The 24,361-nt window shown below is 50.9% G+C and overlaps 7 protein-coding genes across 7 annotated transcripts; 5 read left to right on the forward strand and 2 right to left on the reverse strand.

Moving 5' to 3' along the window:
- Positions 1-3,607: 3,607 nt before the first annotated feature.
- Positions 3,608-4,534, forward strand: BGZ61DRAFT_527718 (uncharacterized protein; the record flags this gene model as incomplete). The annotated part of the gene is made up of 1 exon (XM_046253155.1): positions 3,608-4,534. The coding sequence occupies one exon, from the start codon at positions 3,608-3,610 to the stop codon at positions 4,532-4,534; it is 927 nt and encodes a 308-aa protein (XP_046109154.1).
- A 1,345-nt stretch (positions 4,535-5,879) lies between these two features.
- Positions 5,880-6,632, forward strand: BGZ61DRAFT_314393 (uncharacterized protein; the record flags this gene model as incomplete). Its single annotated transcript, XM_046238852.1, has 1 exon — positions 5,880-6,632. A coding segment is annotated over one exon (753 nt), but the record flags the coding sequence as incomplete, so codon positions are not given.
- Positions 6,633-7,243: 611 nt separating this feature from the next.
- Positions 7,244-8,319, forward strand: BGZ61DRAFT_442446 (uncharacterized protein). Its single transcript, XM_046244731.1, has one exon. It carries the CDS (start codon positions 7,329-7,331, stop codon positions 8,304-8,306), a length of 978 nt encoding a protein of 325 aa, XP_046109156.1. The 5' UTR covers positions 7,244-7,328; the 3' UTR covers positions 8,307-8,319.
- A 260-nt stretch (positions 8,320-8,579) lies between these two features.
- Positions 8,580-9,386, reverse strand: BGZ61DRAFT_442447 (uncharacterized protein). Its single transcript, XM_046244732.1, has one exon. It carries the CDS (start codon positions 9,341-9,343, stop codon positions 8,720-8,722), a length of 624 nt encoding a protein of 207 aa, XP_046109157.1. The 5' UTR covers positions 9,344-9,386; the 3' UTR covers positions 8,580-8,719.
- Positions 9,387-12,439: 3,053 nt separating this feature from the next.
- Positions 12,440-14,636, forward strand: BGZ61DRAFT_442452 (uncharacterized protein). The gene is made up of 2 exons (XM_046244733.1): positions 12,440-12,998; positions 13,144-14,636. Exons 1-2 carry the CDS (start codon positions 12,662-12,664, stop codon positions 14,373-14,375), a joined length of 1,569 nt encoding a protein of 522 aa, XP_046109158.1. The 5' UTR covers positions 12,440-12,661; the 3' UTR covers positions 14,376-14,636.
- A 2,081-nt stretch (positions 14,637-16,717) lies between these two features.
- Positions 16,718-20,907, forward strand: BGZ61DRAFT_442453 (uncharacterized protein). The gene has a single exon (XM_046244734.1). The coding sequence runs from the start codon at positions 16,836-16,838 to the stop codon at positions 20,742-20,744; it is 3,909 nt and encodes a 1,302-aa protein (XP_046109159.1). The 5' UTR covers positions 16,718-16,835; the 3' UTR covers positions 20,745-20,907.
- Positions 20,908-23,077, reverse strand: BGZ61DRAFT_411670 (uncharacterized protein). Its single transcript, XM_046243275.1, has 2 exons — positions 22,547-23,077; positions 20,908-22,496 (listed from the first exon to the last, which is right to left on the reverse strand). The coding sequence occupies exons 1-2, from the start codon at positions 22,958-22,960 to the stop codon at positions 21,045-21,047; spliced, it is 1,866 nt and encodes a 621-aa protein (XP_046109160.1). The 5' UTR covers positions 22,961-23,077; the 3' UTR covers positions 20,908-21,044.
- Between the last annotated feature and the right edge of the window lie 1,284 nt (positions 23,078-24,361).

A 24,361-nucleotide genomic window follows, 5' to 3' on the forward strand; every position in this document is an offset into this window, starting at 1 on the left:
CGGGAGTATCGTCGCATGGAATTGCCCCGTCCATACATGCACTGGATATTTACAATCTTGCGAATTCCTCGTTTAATTTCGTCGCGGTTCGTGTCTCGGTTCTTGCGCCAAACATTTGAATGCTCAATTGAAACTTTTGACCAAGGAGTCTCAACGAAGACCAAGTGAATGCGGCAGGAGGACGTTTCTCAATTCGCATCGTGACTTGGTTATGTTTCATGCAGGCTGCCGAGAGTGGATCACTGATGACACGCTAGCTTAGTTTGCCTCTTTGTATCGTCAACTCCGCCGTGGCAGATGTCTTCAAGATCGTTGAGGTACAGTTCGTATACGCAGGGAATGGGATCGACTTGAGATCAACCCCACAAGAGTATTCTTCGACACAGACTTGTTTATGCCGCTTCATTCATCAATTTTGATCCAATCGACGTATCAAACTACGACGCGGTCTACAATAAGGATGCCTTGAGCTCGGTGGTCCAATTCATGTATTCTCCCTTCAGAACAACACCAGACCACCAATACCTTCTGTGAAAGCCAAATTTACAGACCCCGGCCCACGCACCCACTGAAATCCCGGGAGATCTTGACAATAAAAAATTTCTTCTTTGTATGTATGTGGATTTGTATCCTATAATTGTCTGTTTGTACGATTTATCGGTTCTCGCGGGACCTAGTGTCCCACGCAATCGCCACGGAGCTATCCACAAGAGAGAGTGGCGCGCTACCTGTGGCTAACTACAATGAGAATATAGAATGAGGAGTAGAGTTCTGACGCGAGGCAAGCTGCTAACCAATAACTGCCTGGCATGGGGAGATGGTATGTGGAAGACATGGATCGAGCGAGACTTGTTCTTACCCCGCGTTCAGATGTAATTGATGTGACAAGTCAATTCTAATAAACCAACCAGATCGCAGAATATCGAGTGGGGGGACGTTCCTTCAGCATCCATGAACGGTTTGGCCTCTGCGATCAACAATCTGTAATTATCGAGCTACCGTCTCAACCATGAAGAACGCTGTAGCAGGGTATATCGTAAGATATTTGAGAAACATCAAGATAACACTTCTTGAGATGTTGAAGACTCTGAAAACCAATATGCGGCTATTCCTAGCTAAGCCACCAGTGAGATATTGACAAGCGCAGATTCATAGTCAAAAACGGAGATGCCAGTCAATTTTCAACCAGCCGTGGCTTCTTGCCGATGGCCAACAACCAGGCCAAACAAATAGAACCTCCGGGATAAAAAAATAATGCTAGAAGGCGACGAGTTGCTCAGAAAGAGGCTTGTTCAGATCCGATTTCCACCAGATATAATTATCCAAAATAGCAATGGGATGTAATAAAATGGGTAATCGAAGAACGAAAAATATATGAGAAGGGTGGATATTACGACTGCATGAAGCCCCGCGAGGCTGCAATGCTTTTGCTCAATCAGATAAGTGAGTATTTAATACGAGGTTTGCGCTGTTAACTGCAACCACAATAAAATATTAAAAAATACACATGTTAATCACATAGCTACCGATTAAACGGAGTCGTTAAATCTAGAAAAGATTTAGGTTTTATTTGTTCGATTCGATACTAGTTTTAACACCTCGCCTTGGTGGCCAGGTACACAGTGCGGCTCACATGATGCATCGCCACTTTCTAGATGATACTCACGGATCAATTACTTGTTTATCATTTCAGCTTCATATAAGGCATATTTCTGAACATGGCAGGAAGTTAGAGGGGGCTAGAACGACAATAGCTCCCAGCATCAGCACGGCAGCGCCAAAGTCATCGGCACAGCGGAGGGAAGGGCACAACGGTGCACTTAAAAAAAAAAAAAGCCCCAAACCTCACGCTGCGGGTGAGACCTGGCTGGTACTAGCACCATAAGGAAGTACCAAATGATCACCCGAATCCATCGGTGTTGATTCTGCATGTGCATGAGCTGCTGCCGAGAATCTTGGTATATATAACTACCCCTTCCCCAAAGGATCCTCGAATATGTAAAGAAGATTTATAGTCTATTCGGCATAGTCTACTTCTAGAACAATGAGCCATAATCCAGTGCCGACTCCGGACCATAGTGTCAAGTGAGTCGCTTCGCGCCGTGTTTGCGCCAATGGATTTAATAACTGACCATTGATATATACCACAGCCCAATATTATGCCTCCAAAATAAACGCCTGAACAATTGGCTACAAGATCCCAGCCCACCAGTACAGGAGAAGCTCATAAGCTCACCATCGTCTCACCAACCAAACTCGACGTCCGAACGTGAGTCCACGATTTTGAAAGGTTTAGCAGAGTTCGACAAGCAGTTTGGGACAAATGCGGGCAGCGCTTGAGACACCCGTTTCTCAGAAATATAGCATCCTGTTTTGCAACAAGAGTAAGATAGCATAAGAGATATTTATTGTGTGCTCCAAACTCTGACAGCTGGAAGGCCTAGGTTACAGGGGGCAATATCTAGGGTAGGCAGGATGGTGGCTGCAGGTAATGGGGATCCTAGCCTTTGATGAGAGAAATATACCAAGTTGTACAAATAGCCGGGAAGGGTATATTGTTAAAGCTAGGAAGACTCTAGTCGAAACCTTGGCCCATGTGATGCTTTGTTGAAATTAATGATACAAAGGAACATGTGGCGATCACTCCAGTTGTGGTTCTGGACGGTCTGTGATCAACCTTTCGTAGCATGAAGGATTTAGGAGGAATGCTACAAAATAATATAGGTGGTCCGTCGACACCGTCTAGTAATATGTGGTCCTATATGTAATTTACTGTATGTGCTGAACGAACCAAGTCATGGCATAGACACGCCTCTTGACAGTGGCAACGAAATCCGCCACTCTCAGGGAGTTGCCACAGTAACTATGCAATACAAATTGGGGATGGTTAGGGCCACGGCACAGTTCGCAGTGCTTATTGGTGCACGCTTGCGCTTTTGAATTTCAGCTCCCGACTCAATCCCCATTGGAGCACAGCTGTGCACATGCATGCCTGCCGGAGTTGAGGCAACAGTCACCTGACTTCACCAATCTGACCGAGCGGCCAGATGGCACCATACTCACGAGGCCATAACCTACCACCCACAAGGCCGAGTAGTGGATTTATACGCTGCTAACCCTCCTTGTCATTCCTCAAGGAGATTCGGCAATCTATTCTTTTTGCTTTCGAATCGAGTGTGATCTTCCCAAACCCGCCGTCCCGTCTCACCCGGGCTTCTGATCATTTGGGGCAGTAAGCTACCCCTCTGAAACATCACCAACAATGCGGCTAACGAATTCTGGGCAGGTCCCGAATCCTCAAGTCTTCGCACGGGACGTACTTTGGGGAGTAGGGCTAGCAGGGACAATTGCAATTTCTCCACTCCTCTTGATACTGCATTAGCTCTTGACCTCAATCGCGGTCGCAATCAGTGTACTCCACGATCCGAGGTACCCTCAGCACGCCGTAGCGACAACTTTCGACGCCTTGGCTTGTCTGCAATGACATAAGCTGGCCATTATTTTCTCCGCTCGCAAACGGCGGTGACGGTGAACCATGTGTGGATTGTGCGGCGATCATTCTGGGATTCTTCAACACTGTGACCAAGAGTGTTTGACAGAGCAGACCATGTTTGGATGGAGCGCCGATTCTGTTAACTTTTTTCAAAACTTTGACCCAGAATGTCTGGCAGAGCCGACCGTCGGCCAGGATAGCATTGGAAGTCAGAAACGATCCCGGGTAAGACGACAAATCAGGAAAATACCAACTATCGAATTGGAATCGCCTTTGCCGGAAACCAACCTACGAAGGAGGAGTATTTTGGCATGTCCATTCTACAAGGCTCATCCCCAGAAGTATCAAGATTGCCTGAAATATGAACTTCGGCGAATAAAGGACGTCAAGCAGCACATCTACAGGAAACATTCAAAGCCCGAGTTCTATTGCGCTCGATGCTTCCAGGAATTTTCAACCGCAGAATCCAGAGACGAGCATACCGTTGAGCCACGTTGCATTCGCAAAGAGGAATTCCAATTCGATGGGATTTCAAGCAGCCAACGAAAATCGCTCAACTCCTATGTGGACCGCACCCAAACGGCACAAGAGCAATGGTATGGCATATGGAAAGTCCTCTTTTCAGATAAAGCCCAGCCTTCGACTTGTTTTGTTGGCAGCTATTTTGAGGAGATAACATCCCAACTACGAGAGTTCTGGGGCCAGAAAAAGACTGAGATTCTTTCAAGTGCATTGGGTGAGACCAATATCGACAACATGAGCCCCAATCTACTTGATAAGGTGATAGGGAAGCTCTTTGATCGATTTGAATCTGCACTGTTGAGTTCAGCTCCCACGATGAATACAATGCAATCCTCAGCAACAGCGTATACTACACAACGACGCATTGAGCCGGCTGACGGAAAAGACAAGAAATCATGCGAGGAAAGCAGGTCGACCGAGACCAGCGAGGACGGCACACATGGGAGTCGGGAAGTCGAGTCTTTACTAGTGGACAACACAGGCATTCAGTGGCTCGAGGAGTGGGTGTTGGATCCTTGAACCATTTAGACGAGCGTAGCGTTTTATTTATTTTAGGGTAGCTTGACAAAAGCGTTGTAGTATTATTACAGAATTGCACCGCGTTCATTCCTTATGTTGCTATACATACATAACATCGTCTTGGGATTACTACTGTACTACAATACCATTAAAACTAAAGACCCCCATTAATTGCAGGTGGAGCTCTTGTGGGAAGCGATGAATACTACGCCAGGATCTTCAGAATCTCAAAACTTTGGCGTATGCGAGCCCGATTCGGGCATCTAATACGCGACCCCCAGGTCTTACGGCTGTGATAATAGTAGTCAAAATACGAATACCCTTTGGAGGAAACGCCGAAGTGGAATTCACACGCTTGAGCATTAATGATAGATTTTGCTGGATGCTAAACGTAGCTTTGTACGTACTGTTGTGAGGAGGATTTTAGTCTACGACATGGATTGTTCTCTATATCTGCATATAATAGTCAGATTGATTGCCCACCTTGATGAATTGATCGTACTGACTAGATTAATGCGTCCCGTCAGCCTGGACAGCACCTCAATCATGCTATGCCAGTACAGCTTAGAGAATGTGATCGTGAACTCACCATCGACATTCAAGGCTGACAAGAAGTGAACGAAATATGTACCCTGTATATCAGGACCTTACTTTCCGTGACGTAGATTGCATATCCTCATTCACCTAGGCAAGATAACAACTGTACCAGACCGAAGCACCGAAGAGTGCATAATGCATGACTGTGCAACATAATGGGTCCACGTGTACAAAAGCGGCCATGTCCGACTGAGTGCCTAATATAGCTGAACAGGTGATTGCTGGGTTTTAGTTAGGCGCTGGTCGAACAAAGGAACACGAGACGGGATTCTGGCCGCTTCTGCCACAATCTAGTCTGCGTGACTACATGTTTTTCAACACGTCAATCGCTTTTTAACCAATGATGCACGAGGCCGAGGTGGCCTCATGGCCGCCTCTCTTATCTGGTGCGTGCATATTACACCGGTAATTGGGTCTCGAGACTGCGAGGCTTGTCTTAACTCGTTCGCGTCCAGAGCCTTTGCTCGGCGAACAGACGTAATTGCTTAGGTCGAACCGAAAGACCTATTCTGGCACTCCTACAATAAGGCGGAGAGGAGGCAACAAGGAGGCGTACGGTGAGGTCGTTAGCTCCATGTGCACAGTTGTGCACCACCAATCAAATCCACTGCACCGCTGGGCCCTTCTCAGCCTTAAGGTCTGACGTGGAAGACTCAACTATTTTAATCCCTTCCGGCTCCGGCACGCCAGATGGTATTAATTCATGCGATTCTACATTCTACCAGTCGGCATCTTTGTCTCTCTCACAATGCTTCTCCTAGATATTGCCACGCGCAAGCTTCTCCATCACGGCCCCGCTACGGACTGGCCTGCCTATGCCGCCGTGTCACATTGTCGGGAGGATTCAGAAATCACCATCAATGACCTGCAAAGCCTAGATACACAGGATCTGAAAGCAGATTCAAAGAGAGCGAGCTTCTCATGGATCAATCGTGCTTGTTCCGAGGCTCTAGCGTTCGGCGTGGGAAAGCTCTGGGTCGATTCATTGTGCATCGATCGGTCATCAACCGCAGCTCTGTCGGAGGCCATCAACTCAATGTTCCAAATATACCAGGGATCGGAGGTATGTCTGGTGCACCTCAGCGATATCGATTCGGAGAAACAGCCACTCGACAACCCAGGGCATTACATCCAGCACAGCAGATGGACGAGTCGAGTCTGGATGCTCCAAGAGCTGATTGCCTCTGAAAACCTGCAATTTTACGACAATCAATGGAAACGAGTGGGAAATAAAAAGTCTTTGCTTTCATTTCTCTCTCGCTCGCTTCAAATCGACAGGGTTGTCTTGGAGAATTCAGAACATCTCCTTCAATTTTCAATCGGGGAGCGGATGTGTTGGGCTTCCGGGCTCTCAGCTATTCGGCAAGAAGACGTGGCGTATTCATTGCTAGGCATATTTGGGGTCAGTATGACCATTATTTACGGCGAAGGGAGCAAGGCATTCGTCCGGCTACAAGAGGTGATCCTTGAGAATACCGACGACGCAACACTACTTGCATGGAAATCCACCGGTGACGAGAAGTACCGGGGCCTTTTTGCGCACTCTCCGTCTGAATACAAGCACTTTGGGGCTCAGGAATACCGAATGCCACTACGAATCACAGGGCAGACTCAGACAAGCTCCGCCGGGATTCTCGTCGACACATTCGGATATCACGATAAAGGAGCAGAGATAATTTTGTGTCTTTCTGGAGAGAGCAACCGGCAAAATGGCACAACAGGGTTCGGCATTCCTTTGATTAAGTGGAGAAATCGATATGTCAGGTCGTCTCCATCGGTTTTGATCAACCTGGGCCACTTGCCACAAGGAAGGGCGAGAAGAATTTGTATTACTCGTGATGTGAGCCTAACAAATTCGAGCATTATCGCCATGCAAATTTCTCCTCAGTTGAAGCAGCCAAGCAAACGGATTGGGCTTATTAAGAATGGTTCAGAGAAGGAAGAAGCCGGCGCAGAAACTCAAAATCCTGACGAAGGTGCCTCAACTGCCCACCAGATCGATCCGAAGAACTGGATAAGGCCGGGCACATACACCTTTGCACCAGACGCCAGCTCTGGAATAATTTCCGTGTCTACTACTGCTCGAAATTCAACTATATTTCTCGGTGCCATGGCGCCATTGCAGAAGCGCCTCAGTGGCCAGTTATCGCACGGACGCATACAAGAGGAAAACCCAGCCACGACGACATCTCAAGGCATGCGCCATGGACAAGAAAGCTATTCTAAAAAGCGTACCAGAGATGCGAGTGACTCAGCCGACGGCTCAGAATTTGAAGAAGACGTGGAGTCGTACCCAGATCCAGATGACGAAGTCCCGGTTTTGGATAACAACCATCCGCTGATGAATCTTGTGGAGAAGTTGACGAAATTTGGTCTCGTCGTCTTCTCTCGATGGATTTCAACGCCATATGACGGGGGAAAGGAAATTGTTTCGCCTCCAACAAGAAAACGACAAAAGACACAGGGGTTCGAAGAGTATACCAACGTCAGATTAGCTACGGACTCGGTGGATGCGGGGACTGCCATCATCAACGACCCAAGAATGAAGAAGCTCCTCTTTGCGTGCCCCTTTCAACTTCATACGCCGTACCGACACCATAGTTGCCTTAGAGAGGGTGGATTTCCCACCTTCCGGAACCTGTCTCAGCACCTGTTAGCAGCCCACCGCCTGCCATACTATTGCCCTATCTGTGGACAAACGTTCCCTAGAGGTGGAGTTCGTGATGACCACATTAGGGAAAGGTCGTGCCAGCTACGAACTGGGCTAGAAATCGAAGGCGTATCCGAGAATCAAATTGTTCAACTCGTTGAAGGAGCTGGTTCGCTACAATCGAAGGAGCAGCAATGGTCATCGGTATGGAATTCAATCTTCAGTGCAAGTGAGGGGCCTCCAATGCCGTGCTTTGCATCCAACATCGAGGCATATATCCGGTCACTCAGATCCTACTGGCTGAAATATGGACAAAGTGTCATCTTGGATTTCTTAGAATCAAGGGAGCTTCAAGGCGACGAATCTCGCGTAAACAAACAAGAACTAAAGGCCTTGAACCACAGGACTTTGGATCGGATGATCGACGAACTTCTCAAGCGTGTCTTGCCCTCCGAGGATAGGAACCAGGATGAGAGGGGAATGAGAGGACTTCTGGAAGTTCTACGAGGGATATCACCTTCATAAATGTATTTTATTTGACTTGATTCGTTTGCGAAAGTCCCGTCTCTGCATTCTCGTGACATGCTGAATTAAGAAATCGAACAGCTACACTGAAATAAACATGATGTGTATATATGTTAGTCGAGAAGTGTGTGGGCGATCCGGAACAAAATGATCGAAAGAAATCAGGGATATCTTATTCATTTAAAAGTCACCTAGGACCCAACCAGTAGTTCATTATGGGGTAAAATGATATGCGGCGGACGGATGCATCCAGCCACTCTAATTAATCCCAACTGGCAATTTAATCATCAATTCATCAAACATCCCATTTCCAACCCAGGCGTGAGAAATTCTAACAATCGAAAGTCATGCGAAAGGGAAAAACAAACCCCCATTCAATAGCGCCTAATGAAACAAATCAAGATGACCGATATTTACAATCGCTTCTTAAACAAATCGGCTTCTTCAATGTCATCGGACTGGTGGTGCTTGTCTTGGCGTCCCGGAGCCGGCGGAGGGGTGGAGGTGGCAGCGGATGTACGGCGCACCCTATGAGAGGGGCTGCTTAGAGTAAATACTTGAGGAGGGTAACCCTGGCTGGGGTCTATTTGAGTGGGATCCATAGGACTGGGATATTCAGGACCGGGATGCTGTTGAGTCGGGTACTCGTACTCTTGAGCAGGGTCCCCTTGAGTTGGATACCCGTATGGAAGGTACGAATTGAGAAAATCTCCGGTAGGATAAGACAAGACATCTAAAAGGGGATTTGTTGGAAGTGGATGCTCTTCAAATGAACCTCGATTGAGGCCAAGTTCCTCCGCCGGTGCTTCGTACACTGGATTCGGGTGCCAGGCATATAGGCCTTCCGGTATTGCTCCGAAAGGCGGCATGAGTGCGCCCGCGGCGACGGTTTCTGCTTCCTGTGTCGCGGTCGCTGGGAGGCCCAAATCAATTGAGCTGGGAACTGGAGAGTCCGGCGCGCTGCTCGGTAGAGCGGCTGTCGAAGTCGCCTCGAGATCTGCCAAATAATGCATTAGGAGTTCGTAGGCCCTATCCATTGCTGGGCGGTCCTCGGCTGGGATGGATTGTCCCGGCCCGAACTCCCAAAACATTTTGATTGCATCTTCAAAATAATCCTGGTACTCGGAAGCCGAGAGGTAGGGGGCACTGGGACGGCCAACACCAGGAAACAGGATCTCCCAGAGCTCGAACCAGTTTTCTGCCATCGAGCCAGATCGATTTTCCGGGTCCTTGAGCTGTTGTATCTGATCCTCCGTGATCCCGGGAACTTCACCATCTTTCTCGGTACAGTGACGCTGTCGGATATGTTTGTCGCGTTGGCTTCGTGCCTTTGCGCCGTGGCCGGCGAAAACGAGTTTGCAGAGTGGGCAGTGTAGAGGCTGCCGGTGTGCTGGTGACCGTAGAATGTGCCGTCGGACGTCGGCAACAGCGCGGAACTTGCATTTTCGACACGCGGCGTATGTTTTGCGGTATCGTATGTAAAACGGACACGCAAGCTGGCCCTTCAGCTTTGGCTGGTCGGGCTTTTGCTTCTTAGAGCCCTCTCCGCCGGGCTGCTCATCTCCAGACCTTTTGCGACCGCGGTCGCGCCCTTTCCCTTTTTCTTTGTTGGGCCAACTCCCAAGCAGGCGGGATTGATTCTGCCCAGCTTTTGAACTCGACCCTTGACCACTGTGGCTGCTGGGGGATTGGCCTTGGACGTCTTGGCCCGTGGTTCCGCCAGCCAACAACGTAATATACAACCTGAGCGCAGCGGCAATTTCAGACTCATGCGGACATGGCTTCCGAGCACTGCCTTTATGGGTGGCGAGAAGGCCAGAGTTGGTGGGTAACTCAATCGGAGCGAGTTTGGGAGTGAGGCGAGGTGTAGAAAACTGGTGCTTCAAGATGGACCTCGGTGATCCGGGGTTTGTTGAGTGGTATTGATCACCAACGTCGTTACAGTGGCGGACGGGGGCATGGTAGGCGGGAGGGGAACGCAATCGCACTGCTAATAGAGCCTGGAGGCCTTTCCTTACACGGCGGCCGCTCGAAGGTTGGGGCTATTATTTAGTCAGTGCCGGAACCAACATTAGTAGAAGTACAATGGAAGATGTCGTACCTCGGACTCGGGAGCGAGTCTAGCCAGTGTTGAGATATCTGTACAACCGCCGTGGCGTTTGGAACGTTTGAAGATCTTCATCTTTGCCGTCGCACGTTTGACGAACACAATCCACGAACTGCTTGCTTGTAAATGAGGCTGAAACCGAGTCCGCAGTGGCACAACGGGAAGACAAAGATGGGCACACAACAATAGCTTATGCGGATAGACACAACTTGGCAAGTTAAATGAAGGATTCGACGCAACCAACGACGCACAGGAACAAAGAAGAAACGTGATACGGGAGATTTTGGCTGGTATGTTGAGATTGTGATTTCACGAACGACATGACCGTATGGAGGCTGGTGTATCAAAGTAGACAAAGCCGTTGTGATATTTTCAAGCATTATTGGTGGCTCACCGATGGGTGGCAACACGCAGCGGCGCACCCGCCCAAAGAGCCGCCTACGAGTCCAAGCCTGGGGCCCGAATTTCCATCTGAGCGCTGAACTGGGGGGAAAAAAAACACATGGTGGCTTTGCAAGGCACTCCTAGGTGCTCCGCCGACTTGTTTTGGGCCTCTGGTTCATCTGCACGGCGTATCGAAACTGGCCTCATTGAAGAATACGCCTTTCTACACTTCATTCCATGGTGAGCCTGTGGTGGTGGCGTAGGCGACGAGAGCCTCCGTCGCTATTTGCCCTGGCAACTTGGGTTGTTTGCGCAGTCGCGCATCAGCCTCCGTCGCTATTTGCCCTGGCAACTTGGGTTGTTTGCGCAGTCGCGCATCAGCCTAACATCACAAGAGCCATGTCCGGGGGTGTGTTGACAACTCAGCGACCAGGACGGTGATGCGCAGCGGCGTAGAAGATGGCAGCTCAACACGGCGCTGATTCCGATTTTGCTGTTGGGATGAGTACGCAGTGGTGTAGACCCAAATCCAAATGCCATTAGAAGGTAGTATATATTGATATTGCCATCCCAGAAACGGCCCAGTAATTAAGCAACATTTAACATCTTCGTCACCAGATCTACCCCACACAATGAGCCACAGCGCAGCGTCAGCAGCCCTCACTGGAGGTTGCAGGTATGTGAGCACTCAGCCTCATTGTGCTTCGCCTCACAGCATGATTGCAAATGTAAATTCGTGCGCAACGGCTGACAATTGATTCGCTATCTCTCCGTAGTCCATCCATAACAACTCTTGGCGACCGTCTACAGGAGTGGCTTCAAGATCCTTTCGCGCCGGTCCAAGATAAGCTGGTGAGGCAGCAGCCGTCAGTACCATCAGGCGCCATAACGCAACGGAGGTCAGAAAAGAAACAACGAAGGATGAAGGCCGGGAAAACGGTGGCAGACTTTGATAAGCGGTTTGGGACGAGCACATCCAATACTTCCAGAAGGTAGCAAGAAATAGAGGTGTGATTTACCAAGTGTAGCGGCAGGTCCTCTCACTCGTTTCTCATCGCTCTAGATGTACAGTGTGTAGACTAGGCGCAGCTTACAGGGCGTGGCGCAGAATAATCACTGTATTTATTATTACTTCGGACAAGTTCTCATCATTCCCAACATTTGATCCCGGGAGTCCGGGTTTCGAATGAGGCGTCCTACCTGCATTCAGCATGATAAATGCCTCCCCTAGGTTGATCCCTTGGCCGTCTATTATTCCCCAAACAGGAGGCGATGTGTAATAAAGATACGCAGCTGCGTAGCCCGACGTCATCACGTCTTGCACAAGGCAGGCCTCGGCCCAGCCCCCACTATGCTGCGCCTGGTTCAAAACGCCTCGTGACCCTTCAGTTACTCGTCTTATTTCCAATCCGCAGCTGCGTAGCTCAACGGTGTGGGTTTCGTTGGTTGCCCAGCTCGGCCACGCTGAAACCGAGAACGCCCGCGACCTGCATTTACCTGGCGCTAGTGAAGGTATCGACAAGTATCTCTCAACAGAAGGCGTCAAAGTAATAGCTTCACACCCAGTGTCAGAATCCTTTGGACGCGAAACTTGTCGGCCATAATGTCGGCCGCACCTCGATTTTTCGACTCTCAGTTATCACGCAAAAGTGCGAAAACTGTGCAACAACACTGGAAAGGTCTCCCGCGATGGGGTTCTCTCGAATTCTATCGGGCTCGGCCGTCTATGTCCCTCTATCCTAAACCATTACACTCTCCATGAAGATAGAAATTGGCTTCTTCTAATCGCTTTAGGCTGTTGTTGCTGCCACATCCTATCAAGGCCCACGGCCCAATTTGCGGTTATGACCTTGCGGCCCATGCCATGGATTTTTTCTCTCCAGACCCAATGGCAGGACCTGGCGTCAGCGAACACCTCCAGCAAGAAAACGTTACGATCCAACCACAGTTATTGAGCACTTGCCCCACCACTATCGAGCATCCATTTGCAGCCGATGCCTTACCCTTCCACCCCCGAGTTGGGAATAATATCCAAGTCGCAAGCGGGCACGACACGAATTACCCTCTATTTGAAAATCACGACGGATCTGCGGCCAGTCTTTTACTACACTCTCCAGATGCCATTCACCAAGTTGGCAATCTTCCACCAACACTTTACCAGATTCCTCAACAACCATCATGCCGGCATCAAGCCAATACAGGTAAGCAATATTCAGGAGCAGCGGTAACTCAAAGATTCCGCTGCGGGTTCTAGTACACGGTTCCACATGATAGATCTATGTATTCCCTCACCATTTGATATGCTTCCTCGAACTATGAATCGTCGCTGATCTGAATTGTTTGGAGGCCTAGGAAAACGACCCCGGCATGACGAAATCACCGAAATATCCTTACCAACTGTGCCCGCGGAGACCACTATGCCAGAGGGCAACCCATATCAAGAACAATATGTCCTAGATTGGTCTGGCGACTACATTACCCCAGGAAGTAATATACAAAACTGTCTGTCAGGGCCAGTGGCTCTTGAAATGAGCTTCATGGGTGGTTGGTCAACTTCAAGCTTGTCGAATTTCATTCCTACAGCCAGCTCCAAACTAGAATTCGGCACTCTTGCATTGGAGCCAAGCAACAAAAAGCCACGACCGCTCTCTTCAGTGAAGCCAAAACGTCACGAGTTACGGCCAAAAAAGCCAAGCCGTCACTCAACCCCTCCCAGGAGTCATCCAGCTCTCACCAGGTCACAATCACTCGGAGTCAAGGTGAAGCAGCAGACCAATCAAGCAAAAACGTCTCGCCTCCTGGCTTGTCCGTTCTACAAGAGCAATCGCCATAAGCACCATGACTGCTTAAAGTATGAACTTCGGAGAGGAAAGGATGTCAAGCAACACATTTACCGAAAACATGTTCAACCCGAATTTTCTTGTAGTCGCTGCTACGAGATATTTTCCACGTCAAAAGACAAACATGACCACGACAGAAATGTGCCACAATGCAAAGGGAAGCGTCCCCCTCAATTCGACGGCATTTCAGAACGGCAACGACAAGACCTCAACTGCAGCACCAGTCGAGGCCAGTCAATAGAAGAGCAGTGGTTCAGTACATGGGACATATTATTTCCAGGCCAAACGCGGCCTCAATCTTGTTATCTCGATAACTATCTCAATGAAGTCATGTCACAAATTCGAGACTTCTGGGATCGAAAGCGGGATGCCATCCTTCCAGATATACTAGACGATAGTCACGTCAATGTGGTCAATCCTGGCCTTCTAAACACCATGATGGGGACAATATTCGACAAATTCCAATCCGAAATGTCAATTCCAGCGACTGAGACAAATACAACACCGTTGGTACCTGGGCATACGTCACAACAGCCTGTCGAAGTGTCTGACACAAGGACGAAAGAACTGAGCCAAGAAATCCACCCAACAAACGCCGGGCAAGATTCACAGGATGATTCCCAACTGGAGACGATTTTCATGGCGACCGACCTGGTTGAATTCGACGATGGGGACGGAATTCCGAGAGACTGGGGATTCACGTTCGGCTTTGACTCTCCACCTACAAGTTCCGCATAACTGAGATTGTCCAAGGACTCCAGCAACGAGGATTGTGGTGCAACGTGGAGGTACCCGGGGCTAAGCTTTGGTCTCTAAATGGAAATTGAGAACGGTTCATTATCAATTGCCCGCCCTTTCTCCTCATTTTATTTTGCTCAAGTATTAGATAGCACTCCATTTGCATCATAGTCAGTCAGCATATGATACACGATCTGCGGTGAGCACTTCCAATTTATAATCTTTTAAGTCTTTCTTTGTTTCTAGCTCGAGAGATTGTCGTGGGTAAGTAGTTGTGGAGATGATGACGTGAAGACTGACCTCAGTACCAGAGTATCACAAAGATAGCGTTAACCTATACAACTGGCGAATTTCTAATATTCAAATAAACACTATACCCAGGTCTCAATTATCATGAGAGTTATCCCACTCAGGCATGCGTCAACTTGGAGGCGTAATGTTTTTAGTCTGCAAGCCCGGTGACGGGCGTAGCAATCGTACTCAGGAGAGGGACTTGGGAAGTCTAAAATCCTCAATTCAGAAGCTACAATAGACACGTCGGCCAATGGCCTGATATGCCCCTTATGTCTGCGTCAATTACGCATCACGCTGCATGTCTCTTCTTAATGAGACTACAATGCCGCAAATTCTACGTTGGGAAACTATTCTCTCAGTGTCGTGTGACGGGCGGTTAGGGACTTTTGGGCCAGCGGGGCGCTAGCTGACGTCTCGGGGATAAAAAGGAGAGGTGGCTGCAGACAGAAGGGAGGAGTTATTACGTTTTCTTTTATTGAGATTTTCCCCCTAAAGATTAGAGAGACCTAGAGAGCTTAAGATTTATTGTGAGAGTTAATAAATTTATTATCTTTATTTTAAGTAATTTATTTTACCTTATTTTCTATCTGATAAGATATTTTCTATTAGAAGATGTAGGCTTAAGATCTATTTGATCTTATATAAATATTTTAATTTAGCTTTAGGCTGATATTACAAGATGTCTGTGCGATGATATTTTGTGTATCCCCCTGAGAATTAATTAATAAGTTGGGTGTTGGTTTCCTTCCTTTTTTGCGCCAAAGTCGTCATTCTCATCTCGGGTTTACTTTTCTATAGTAATGGAAATGGGAAAGCCACTAAATCGTTCATGCTTGTCGTGAGGGACACCGAATGGCCCAGGCACAATCCAAGCTAGAGCAAACTAACCCGATTCTCTCTGCTCTCCAGAGCTCCCAATCAATAATCTCGAATAGACCGAAGCAAATGAAAGCGGTGAAAATTTCACTGGTTGTACTATGTCTTCTCTGACCTCAAAGAGGTTCACTTTTGGTGGGTGTCTCGAGATGGTTGGTTGGACGGTAGGAAGCGATTTAGTTGCCTCGCCTCGCCTGTAAGTCACAGGTTTTTCGAGGACTATTTTACAGGAACTGACATATAAGAAGCGGGTAATAATTGCCACTGGGAGGGGGCTTGCCCTTTTCACAATTTTGACTGCCATCGTGGCGTTAGAGCTGGGAGATATGGTGACGGTGCCTCCTGTACCACGGGAAGAAGGCCTGCAGTTGCTCAGAGTAAAGCCTTATTAGGCCCACCATCCAGCCGATGTCAGCAAAAAATCGATCATCTGAATCATTTTACGTGGCACGCAATCTAATCCCAATAGGTGCGCGTGCATACTACATGGACTCACTCTGTCCTGCACGACTGGAATGATGAGACGTGTCTCAAGATCCTCACGACCGCCATGGCAGCAGTGAAGCCAGGGCGCAACAAGCTCTTGATCAATGAGAATGTGATCCCGGAAACCGGAGCACAGTGGGAGGCTACCGCCTTGGACATCACGATGCTGGTCCTCCTGGCCTCGAGAGAGCGAACTCGCGAGAACCGGTAGACGTTGCTGGGAACCGACCTGAAGATTGTCAGCCCTTGGACCGTGGCAAATGGAATTGAGAGTTTGATTGAATGCGAGCGTTTTAGAGGCAAATATGTGGGATAATAGATAGCAAGCGAGTGCCTCGGGCTGTGAATGAACCAGGGATTGACGTTGACTCCTTGGTGGTGCTGAGGAGGCAGTGGTGTCACGTACCTTTATGGTGATGTGCTTTTGTTTTTGGATAGAGATCTGTGATTATATCGCACTTTACCAGTTATTTTTCTTATTTTATTTTTCTCATCGTAAAGATACTTTTGCGCTCTCCGTCCAAGCTGGTTGGTGTTGTCCCAGCGCGTTAGTGCCACTGAGCAACCACAGCTACTGCACTAACAATCTTCAGCATCCGGCCCCACTCAAGCTCGTTCCTCCGCAACTCCACATTTCATGGTCATCTCCACGCCACCAGAGCCTCAACCCGCCATCAACGCCTGCCACCGCAACCTCCTTATCACCGTCGCCTCGCCCATCAATCCGCCGTCCGCAACATGCGCAAGCCCGCCGTCTAAACTGAGGTCCGATGGCGTCCCAGGCGACGCTGACTCCCCGCAACAATGTATAACCGCGACTCCAAGATCATGCGCAAGCTCCTCGGCAAGGCGGCGCCCGAAACCCCCACCGGCGACCCGAACCACTCCATCACCAGCGCGCCCGCGTCCTCGGCCACCGCAACCTATCGCCCTTCGAAGTCGCAGGACGGCGTCTACCGAGCCGGCGTTCCTATACTCAGCCTTGATGTCTCCCCCGATCGCCGGGCCGCCGTCTTGGGCGGCGCACATATCCTCAAGACGGTGGTGCTGGACGACCCGCAGAGCTTCAACTTCAACTTCCACGAGGGAGTCGATCTGCGGGCCGTCATTACCGCGCAGATATCTGGTCCAAAGGGGAACTCGACAGCTGACCAGCTCAGTATTCGCGACGTGAAATGGCACGGCCACTCGACCATATTTACGGCATGCGCCAACGGCAAGATCTTCACCTACGACGTCTCCCGCGTCGGGTCTGGGGCAGCCGAACCATTGGAATACATCCAGATGCAAGAAGACTCTCGGCAAATCACGACACTCGACGTCAATCCACATCTCAAGAGCTGGCTTCTCTCCGGCAGTCAAGACGGAATCGCCCGCGTTTTCGACACCTCGGCACCTTTGCAAGGCCGGTCTGGCGGCATCACCTTTCGACAACGGTTCGCGCCCCTCAAATGCATCGATCCGATTAGACAGGTCAAGTGGTCGCCCAAGGTTGGGCATGAGATGGCCTGTTGCACTGAAGGAGGGGTGGTGCTGAAGTGGGATGTCCGGCAGCCCACCAGGCCAGTGCTACGGATCAACGCGCATGAAAAGGCATGCGCATCGATCTCATGGCATCCAGATGGGAACCACCTCATAAGCGCGGGCTGGGATACCAAACTTCACGTATGGGACCTTGGAACCACCGCCGACAAACGCCAGAAGCCGAAGTACACAGTGTCGACTCCCGCACCCGTCTTCGCCATAGCTTGGAGACCTGGTCTCTGGTCGGCGACGGCCCAGAGCAAACGCGTCGCTCAGGTCGCAGTATCATACGACGATAGCAGTTCTCGAAGGTATGGAACCTCGGCGGTGCATATCTGGGACCTTGCGCGACCGACGATGCCCTACAAGGAAATTGAACGGTTCGAATCCTCACCAGCTGCCTTGCTTTGGCAGGATCAAGATATGCTCTGGACGGTGGGTCAGGATGGCCAGTTCACTCAGTGCGATGTCGCATTTGCACCAAAGGTCATTGATCGCCAGTCTACGTCATCCATGGCCTTTTCTCCCAAAGGCGATGTTCTCATGTTCCTAGATGAACGACCGAGTTCGCAGCGACCACGACCTCCAGTCAGCCACCATGCCGATATCGTTCCCCGAACCCCATATGGATCAAGCCCCAATAACCAGATGCTGAGCATCAGCCGAAGCGACTCCGAGGAGGACGTCGTAGGTAGTTTCCTCGGTCCCCGACGACGACATAGCCGTAAGCGGACAGGGAGATCGGGCCCTCCAATGAGCACTACTCCTCCGTCCAGTTCGAGTATGCCCGATGACCATAAACTCATTCTAGGGCTCGACCAGGCAATTAAAGTAACCGGCATGTTCAAGTCACAGCAAACAATGGCGTCAGGGCACGTTCCCAGCACCAGGACAACGCAAGTTTACCAGTATCTCTCGAGTATTTACCTCGAAACGCTCCAGCGCGAGCTCCCATACGTTAAGAAGGGCAAGGCCCTCGACAAACGAGTTGCTGCCATAATGGAAAAGTACGCCAACGCAGCTCAGAGTGTCAGCCTCTTCCGACTTTCTCAAACTTGGCGCATTCTATCGTATGCGGTCGGGCTGCTTCTTGAGAGGCGTGCCCAATACCACCTTGAAGTGCGTCTCGGCCAGTTCCAGAAGCTCAAGATGGACGAAAAGAAGGGCAGTGGTAGGCTGAAGCCAGTGGACCTTTATTCTTCTGTTCGAAGCTACGGTGAGGACACCCCGAGGCGGCTGTCTACTCAATCAACTGTACCCATAGGCCGGTCCATGTCGAGTCGATCACTTCTATCCGAGGGGATCGAAAGCACCTCCAACGTCCCAACCCCTCTTGCACGGCCAGCGGACCGCAATTACGAAACATACGAGCACTCTCAACAAATCGGGAGAAAGCTGGCGGCAGTGATGGAGCCTGACGAGCTTAGCTTGGGACCAGCGGTGCAAGATCATCTTGACGACACCCCCCGGAAACGTCTTGACTCTGTTCCCGTCTCCGAAGTGAGCCATGATAGTGAGCGCTCACACATCTCCAGCACCGAAGGTTACGACTTCTACGATGCGGAAGCATTGGTCCAGGCTATGGATGTCCCCATGCCCCAGACGGAGCCGCTAACCCTCGACTACACTGGCCTCCAACGTGCTGACAATAGGAAAGTCGTTAGGCACGATTCCGATGAGAGTTTTGTTCAGATGTTTTCCACGTCGGATGCGACCAAACCAACGCCGACTGCCTCAGTAACCAACGGCAACGGAACTTGGAGGTCGAGCCTGGCCAGGCACGCGTCCGACATGTCCACGCAAAGTCAAGAATTCCAGAGCCGGATCCGCGGGGAGACGTTGAAAACTACGGAAACCAAGGACCCGCCGAATCGTCGTAAATCCCGAGCGAACGAATCACCGGAGGAAGTGTTTCTGATCTCGCAGACGACAATTGGGACCGACGACAGTTTTCCATCTCAGACATCCGAGCCCTCACAGCCCGAGTCAGAATTCCCAGTCAAGACAGATGCCCCATCAATGCTGCCGCAGATATCGGAACAGCCGGCTCAGCAACACCCAGCCATTATCACGCCTTCGAGCCAACCCGGCCGGACTCCCAGCCCTGTCAAAGGACCATCTCCGGCCCAGCAAGACATTCGGCCCTATATCCTTGAATCTGACTATCTACCGTGGGAAGAGGACCCTCTATATCCCCATCCAACAGTCTCCGACGGGCCAATACCCATGATATCGCCCCTTGACCCCTACTCTCTCATCACCAGGGCTCTGGACTACGAGTCCCAGAGTTCTGCTCTGAACGCCTCGGCAATTATCTTGTTGCTGAAACCTCTTGTGCCAGACTATGTCATCGACTATCATCAAGCCAGTGCCATCCTCCGGCAACACCACTCGCGCCTCATGCACATGAGTCTCTTTATCGAGGCATCGCTCCTCCGTAACCTCTGCATTCGAGGCTGGCCCGAAGGGTTGCCTGAATGGGGCGAAAACTACACTGCCATCTTCACGCCTGCTCAACAGGGCGTCAAGGTTAGCTTCTTCTGTGCTTCCTGCCGAAAACCAAGGGAGATCGATCCCAAGGGTGGCAAGGCAGCAATCTGGATGTGCGATCGCTGCAAGACGGCCATGGCTCCTTGCGCTATCTGTGGGGACCGGGATCTGGCGCAGGCCAGTTACGTCCCCGCGGATATCACCAAGGCAATGGACACGCCGGATACATGCCTGTCGGAGTGGTGGTACTGTCCCGGCTGCGCCCACGGCGGACATGCTTCCTGTCTCCAGGCCTGGCACGCTCCTCTCGGTTCCCCAGACAGTTCCAACGGATCAACCACCTTTAGCGATGGCTGCTGTCCCCTCGACGGCTGCGGCCACGCTTGTCTGCCGGGCAAATACCGCGCCGAGACGACGACGGCTCGATCCGACGAGCTCGGCCGCGCCACCGTCGAGAAGTCGCGCGCGCGAGAGGACCGCGCAAATAGCAGCAGCCGGCGGTCGAGTCCGCGCCCTGGGCTGGACCGGGCTGTAAGAAGCGACACCAACGACATCCCGCAGAGCCGGGCGGTCGGCATGGCGCGAGAGGCTCTCAACAAGGGCAGCGGTGGCATCCTGAGCTCCAGCCCAAACAGGCCTCTCGTCACGGGAGAACGGGAGAGGCGAAAGAGCGTCAAGTTCGCGGGGCCGGACAAGTGAACGAAGGTCGCATTTTGGATTGTCATAGCATTTGGACTATTTATTTTGGATTTACGGCGGCGCAAGGTTTGACATTTCCGTCATTGCACGTGTATGGTTGGGTAGGATACTCGATACACCATTTATTAGCATAATACGATCACCGTTTCAATACCCGATGGACATGGAATTCAGGAATTGTAAATCTGTCTGTCATCTTGTGCTCAATATAATGTAACATGATCCAACCGACGCGCTACGTCTGCGGTCCATGCCAGTCCCCAACGCCATGCCAAGACTCGATGAAAACACCCCCAAGCTTCATCTTGAAACATTCTCTCTTAATCCTTTAGTTCTGAGTGTGAACTTGGCGTCGCCCTCGTCAAAGGGTAGTGACACGACGACATCACTCAGGCTCTCCACTGCCACCTCATCGGGCGTTCCATTACCATTGCTCTTCATAAGAGCCTTCCTCAGCGCATCCCCGTGCTGATTCATCGTCTCGCTTTCGCCACTGCCCCGTCGACTCCCAGCAGTGCTACTGCCGTCGCCATCAATTTGGGTTGACATGGTCGACAGCCTACCCTTCAGTCTGCCAGCCCACAGTCCCCGAACACCACCCTTTTTGCGCTCGGGTACATCCTCGGTCCCGGCGCTGCAAACGTAAAGCAAGTACTTGAGATTAGGAAGCGAGTGTCGGATGTCGACGACCTTCAGGCCTTGGGAAGAGCAGAGAGACTCGATGTTTTTGTTGAGGAGGAACCAGGCGTACTCGAACCGCCATTGGCCAACCGTAGACCCTCCTCGAGGGAGATAGAGAGGGAATTCTCGTCGGGACACAGTTTTGTCAGAGAGATGGGAGATGTCATCCCGGGCATAAGAGCGAGACCCAAACGAATCGAGGGGGTATGGTAGCGGGTGGGAAAGATAGAATTGTAGGTGGCGCGTGAGGAGGGATACGAAGCCGAGGCCGGCGGAAAGGACATCTTCGGTGATCTGCCTGGCCGTGGCAGCATCGTAGGTTGAGTTTGGCAGGGGAACATTGCAAATCTGGAACGACAGGGGAGGCGCATTGGGAATCGGCGTGATGGGGAAGATGTCGGCGAGATCCGAGCATATGCGACGGCGCTGCCCTCGGATCTGCTGCTCCGTCTTCTCGACGAGCTCCCTTGACGCCCGCAGGTTTTCCTCGTTGTTCGCAATGTCCTCTTCCGCCTTGGCCTGAAGCTCCCTCCCATCGGCTATAGCTGCTCTTCGGCTCCTGAGCGATTCCAGGAGATCGTCTCTTTGCTTCTCTGCAAGTCGGTTCGCTCGTCGTTGTGTCGTGACATATTTCTCGGCAAGCGTGACGGCCTCCTCCGCTGTCCCTGAAGTATCCGTGGGACTCTCCTCCAAAATTTGGTTTATTTCACCCATGATGCGTCGCTGCGTTTCCATGGCATCCTCGATGGAGCTCTCTAGATTGGCCAGCTTCATTAGCGCATTGTACGACGAACTCGCGATTGTCGGTGCCTGCTTGGGATCGGATATACGGTTGGGGAAGTCGAGCGAGTAGATTCCGTCCTCGAGGTGGAAAACGAGGGCATTCGGCGGGAATCGCCTATCCATTAGGGTTGCAACAAAGTTGAGGCGTCGCAAGTCCACCATCTCCTCCAACAAGAAGACCCAAGATTGTTGTTTCGGTCGCTTCGCCCACAGGCGGATAGTCATGACGCAGGATCTCGAAATGGTCGGCTCGCAGTCACCCAGACTGAAAAACTGAAAGTTGAAGTTCTGGACGCGTTAGATCCGGGCTCGACACAAGCTGTCGCATGTCTGCTTACCGCCGACCTCTCCCTCACCTCGCTCACGTAGACAGGATCAGCACACCCGCCTACGTGCAGCGAGTAAAAGACATCCCCGACAGCGTCCTCGACCAAAGTCTCCAGCTTCTTTTGCCTCGCGACGGGGTTCGCGTGCGCCATGCTCAAGCTGGTTCTACGGGCATTCTGCGGTCGCAAGGTCTCGGGGCGCAGGCTGTCGTTCCGGAGGTTCTCGGACGATCGTGACGGGTGCAATTGGCCCGACTCCCTCAGCACCTGCAGCTTCTTGGGGCTCCGGTTGATGTCTGCATCGTCCGTCGTTCGCAGGGTCGCGGGCGCAAAGGACAGGTTTCGCAACCAGACGCCGCGGAGGTGCCGCAGCTTGCGGTTCTGGGCCAGGAGGCGCGGTCGACGCGGTTCGGCGAGGGACGACATGGCGTGTGCATGCTGCAGCGTACGCAGCGGAAGACGACGGCGACTATATCATCGGAGGAGCAAAGATTCAGGTATTGCAGCGGCGACGTTGGCGTTGGAGAGCTGGTAGCGCGAGAGGGGTGGCGTCGTCATGGAAGCTCGGAGCTTAATCAAGCGATTGAGGTCACGCAGAGCCGCGGTAGTTGCATGCCCGTTTTAGTGATAACGGGCCACTCCCGTCTCACACCGTACGGCACCTTACAGAAACCATGCGTCAACACCAAGGTTGGCAGCATTTACATGCCGTGGACGCATATTCTCAATTTCCTGAGAGCTTCAAATTTTCCAACCTAATGCACGTGGTCTCGGCCATGTTGTGTAAAGTGCAAGCCCCTGCTGTCTCGCGGCACACTGCATGTCAGCATGGCTGTGGCCCAGAGCGGATGATGATGAGCGCAGCCCACAGCTCGCATGACGAGTTGACTACATATAAATCTTTCATGGCTGTCGAAACTGAGATTAATTGTACTCGGACTCCCTTCCGACTAGCCGTGTCGCTCCACGCCTTTCGCCAGCCCTCGCGTCCTACGTCTGATGCCTGGTTAGCTTGACTCACTCAACAGAGACATTTTCGTAATTGATACAGAGTATCATTTTCCTATTGGCTGAGAAGCAGTTCAGCTCACAATACGAACATCGGCTCGGGCGATTCCCCCGCTGTTTTGTGTTCTGCCCTCCAGTTACCTGGGAAGTCCCGCTGATTCTGGTACTCAGGCAGGTTTCGGGATTCCAAGGAGGTTTATATCTATCGCTGTGGCTCCGCACAAAGTTATTAAAGCTGGCATGGGCGCTGTGACAATCGTGACAAGGATTCGAACCCCAAATAGGCGATCCAAATTGTCTTGCCTAAGTCGTAATGTATCAGTGAGCTTAGAATTCCTGCTATCAAGTGGTGTGGCGGGCAGCCTCGGACTTTGGGCTGGCCAGATGATAGCAGGGATATAATAGGGATAAGTGTGACCCATGCAACCTATCACCTTGCATAGGCAAGTTCTGCGCCAACTTCGCTGATTCTTAAGGAATCCTTTAAATGATCTTATGCGAAAACTAACCAGTCAAGAAACCGAAAGGCAAGCCGGGACAAAGTAACTACTCTTCACCTCCTCCATCCCTCTCGCTAGCCTCCGCCGTCTACTCACTCAGGAGTGTACTGAGAATACGTAATGCTAACCTAAGTCTTGTTATCATGCCAAAACACACTTCATCGGCAGATCAGATGGAGGCAGTGTCTTCGTATGGGTGCCGCGAAGTCAGCGATAAATATGCGACTAGTAGAGAACTCTCCGTTTAGAGTGGAATAGTGACGACGAGGACTTGTAAATATTGCCAAGGGTTGGTCTAAGAAGCAAGGATCCTCTTCTA

This window comes from Ilyonectria robusta, assembly GCF_021365365.1.
Source record: "Ilyonectria robusta strain PMI_751 chromosome Unknown BGZ61scaffold_3, whole genome shotgun sequence".
In the NCBI taxonomy this organism is placed as follows: domain Eukaryota; kingdom Fungi; phylum Ascomycota; class Sordariomycetes; order Hypocreales; family Nectriaceae; genus Ilyonectria; species Ilyonectria robusta.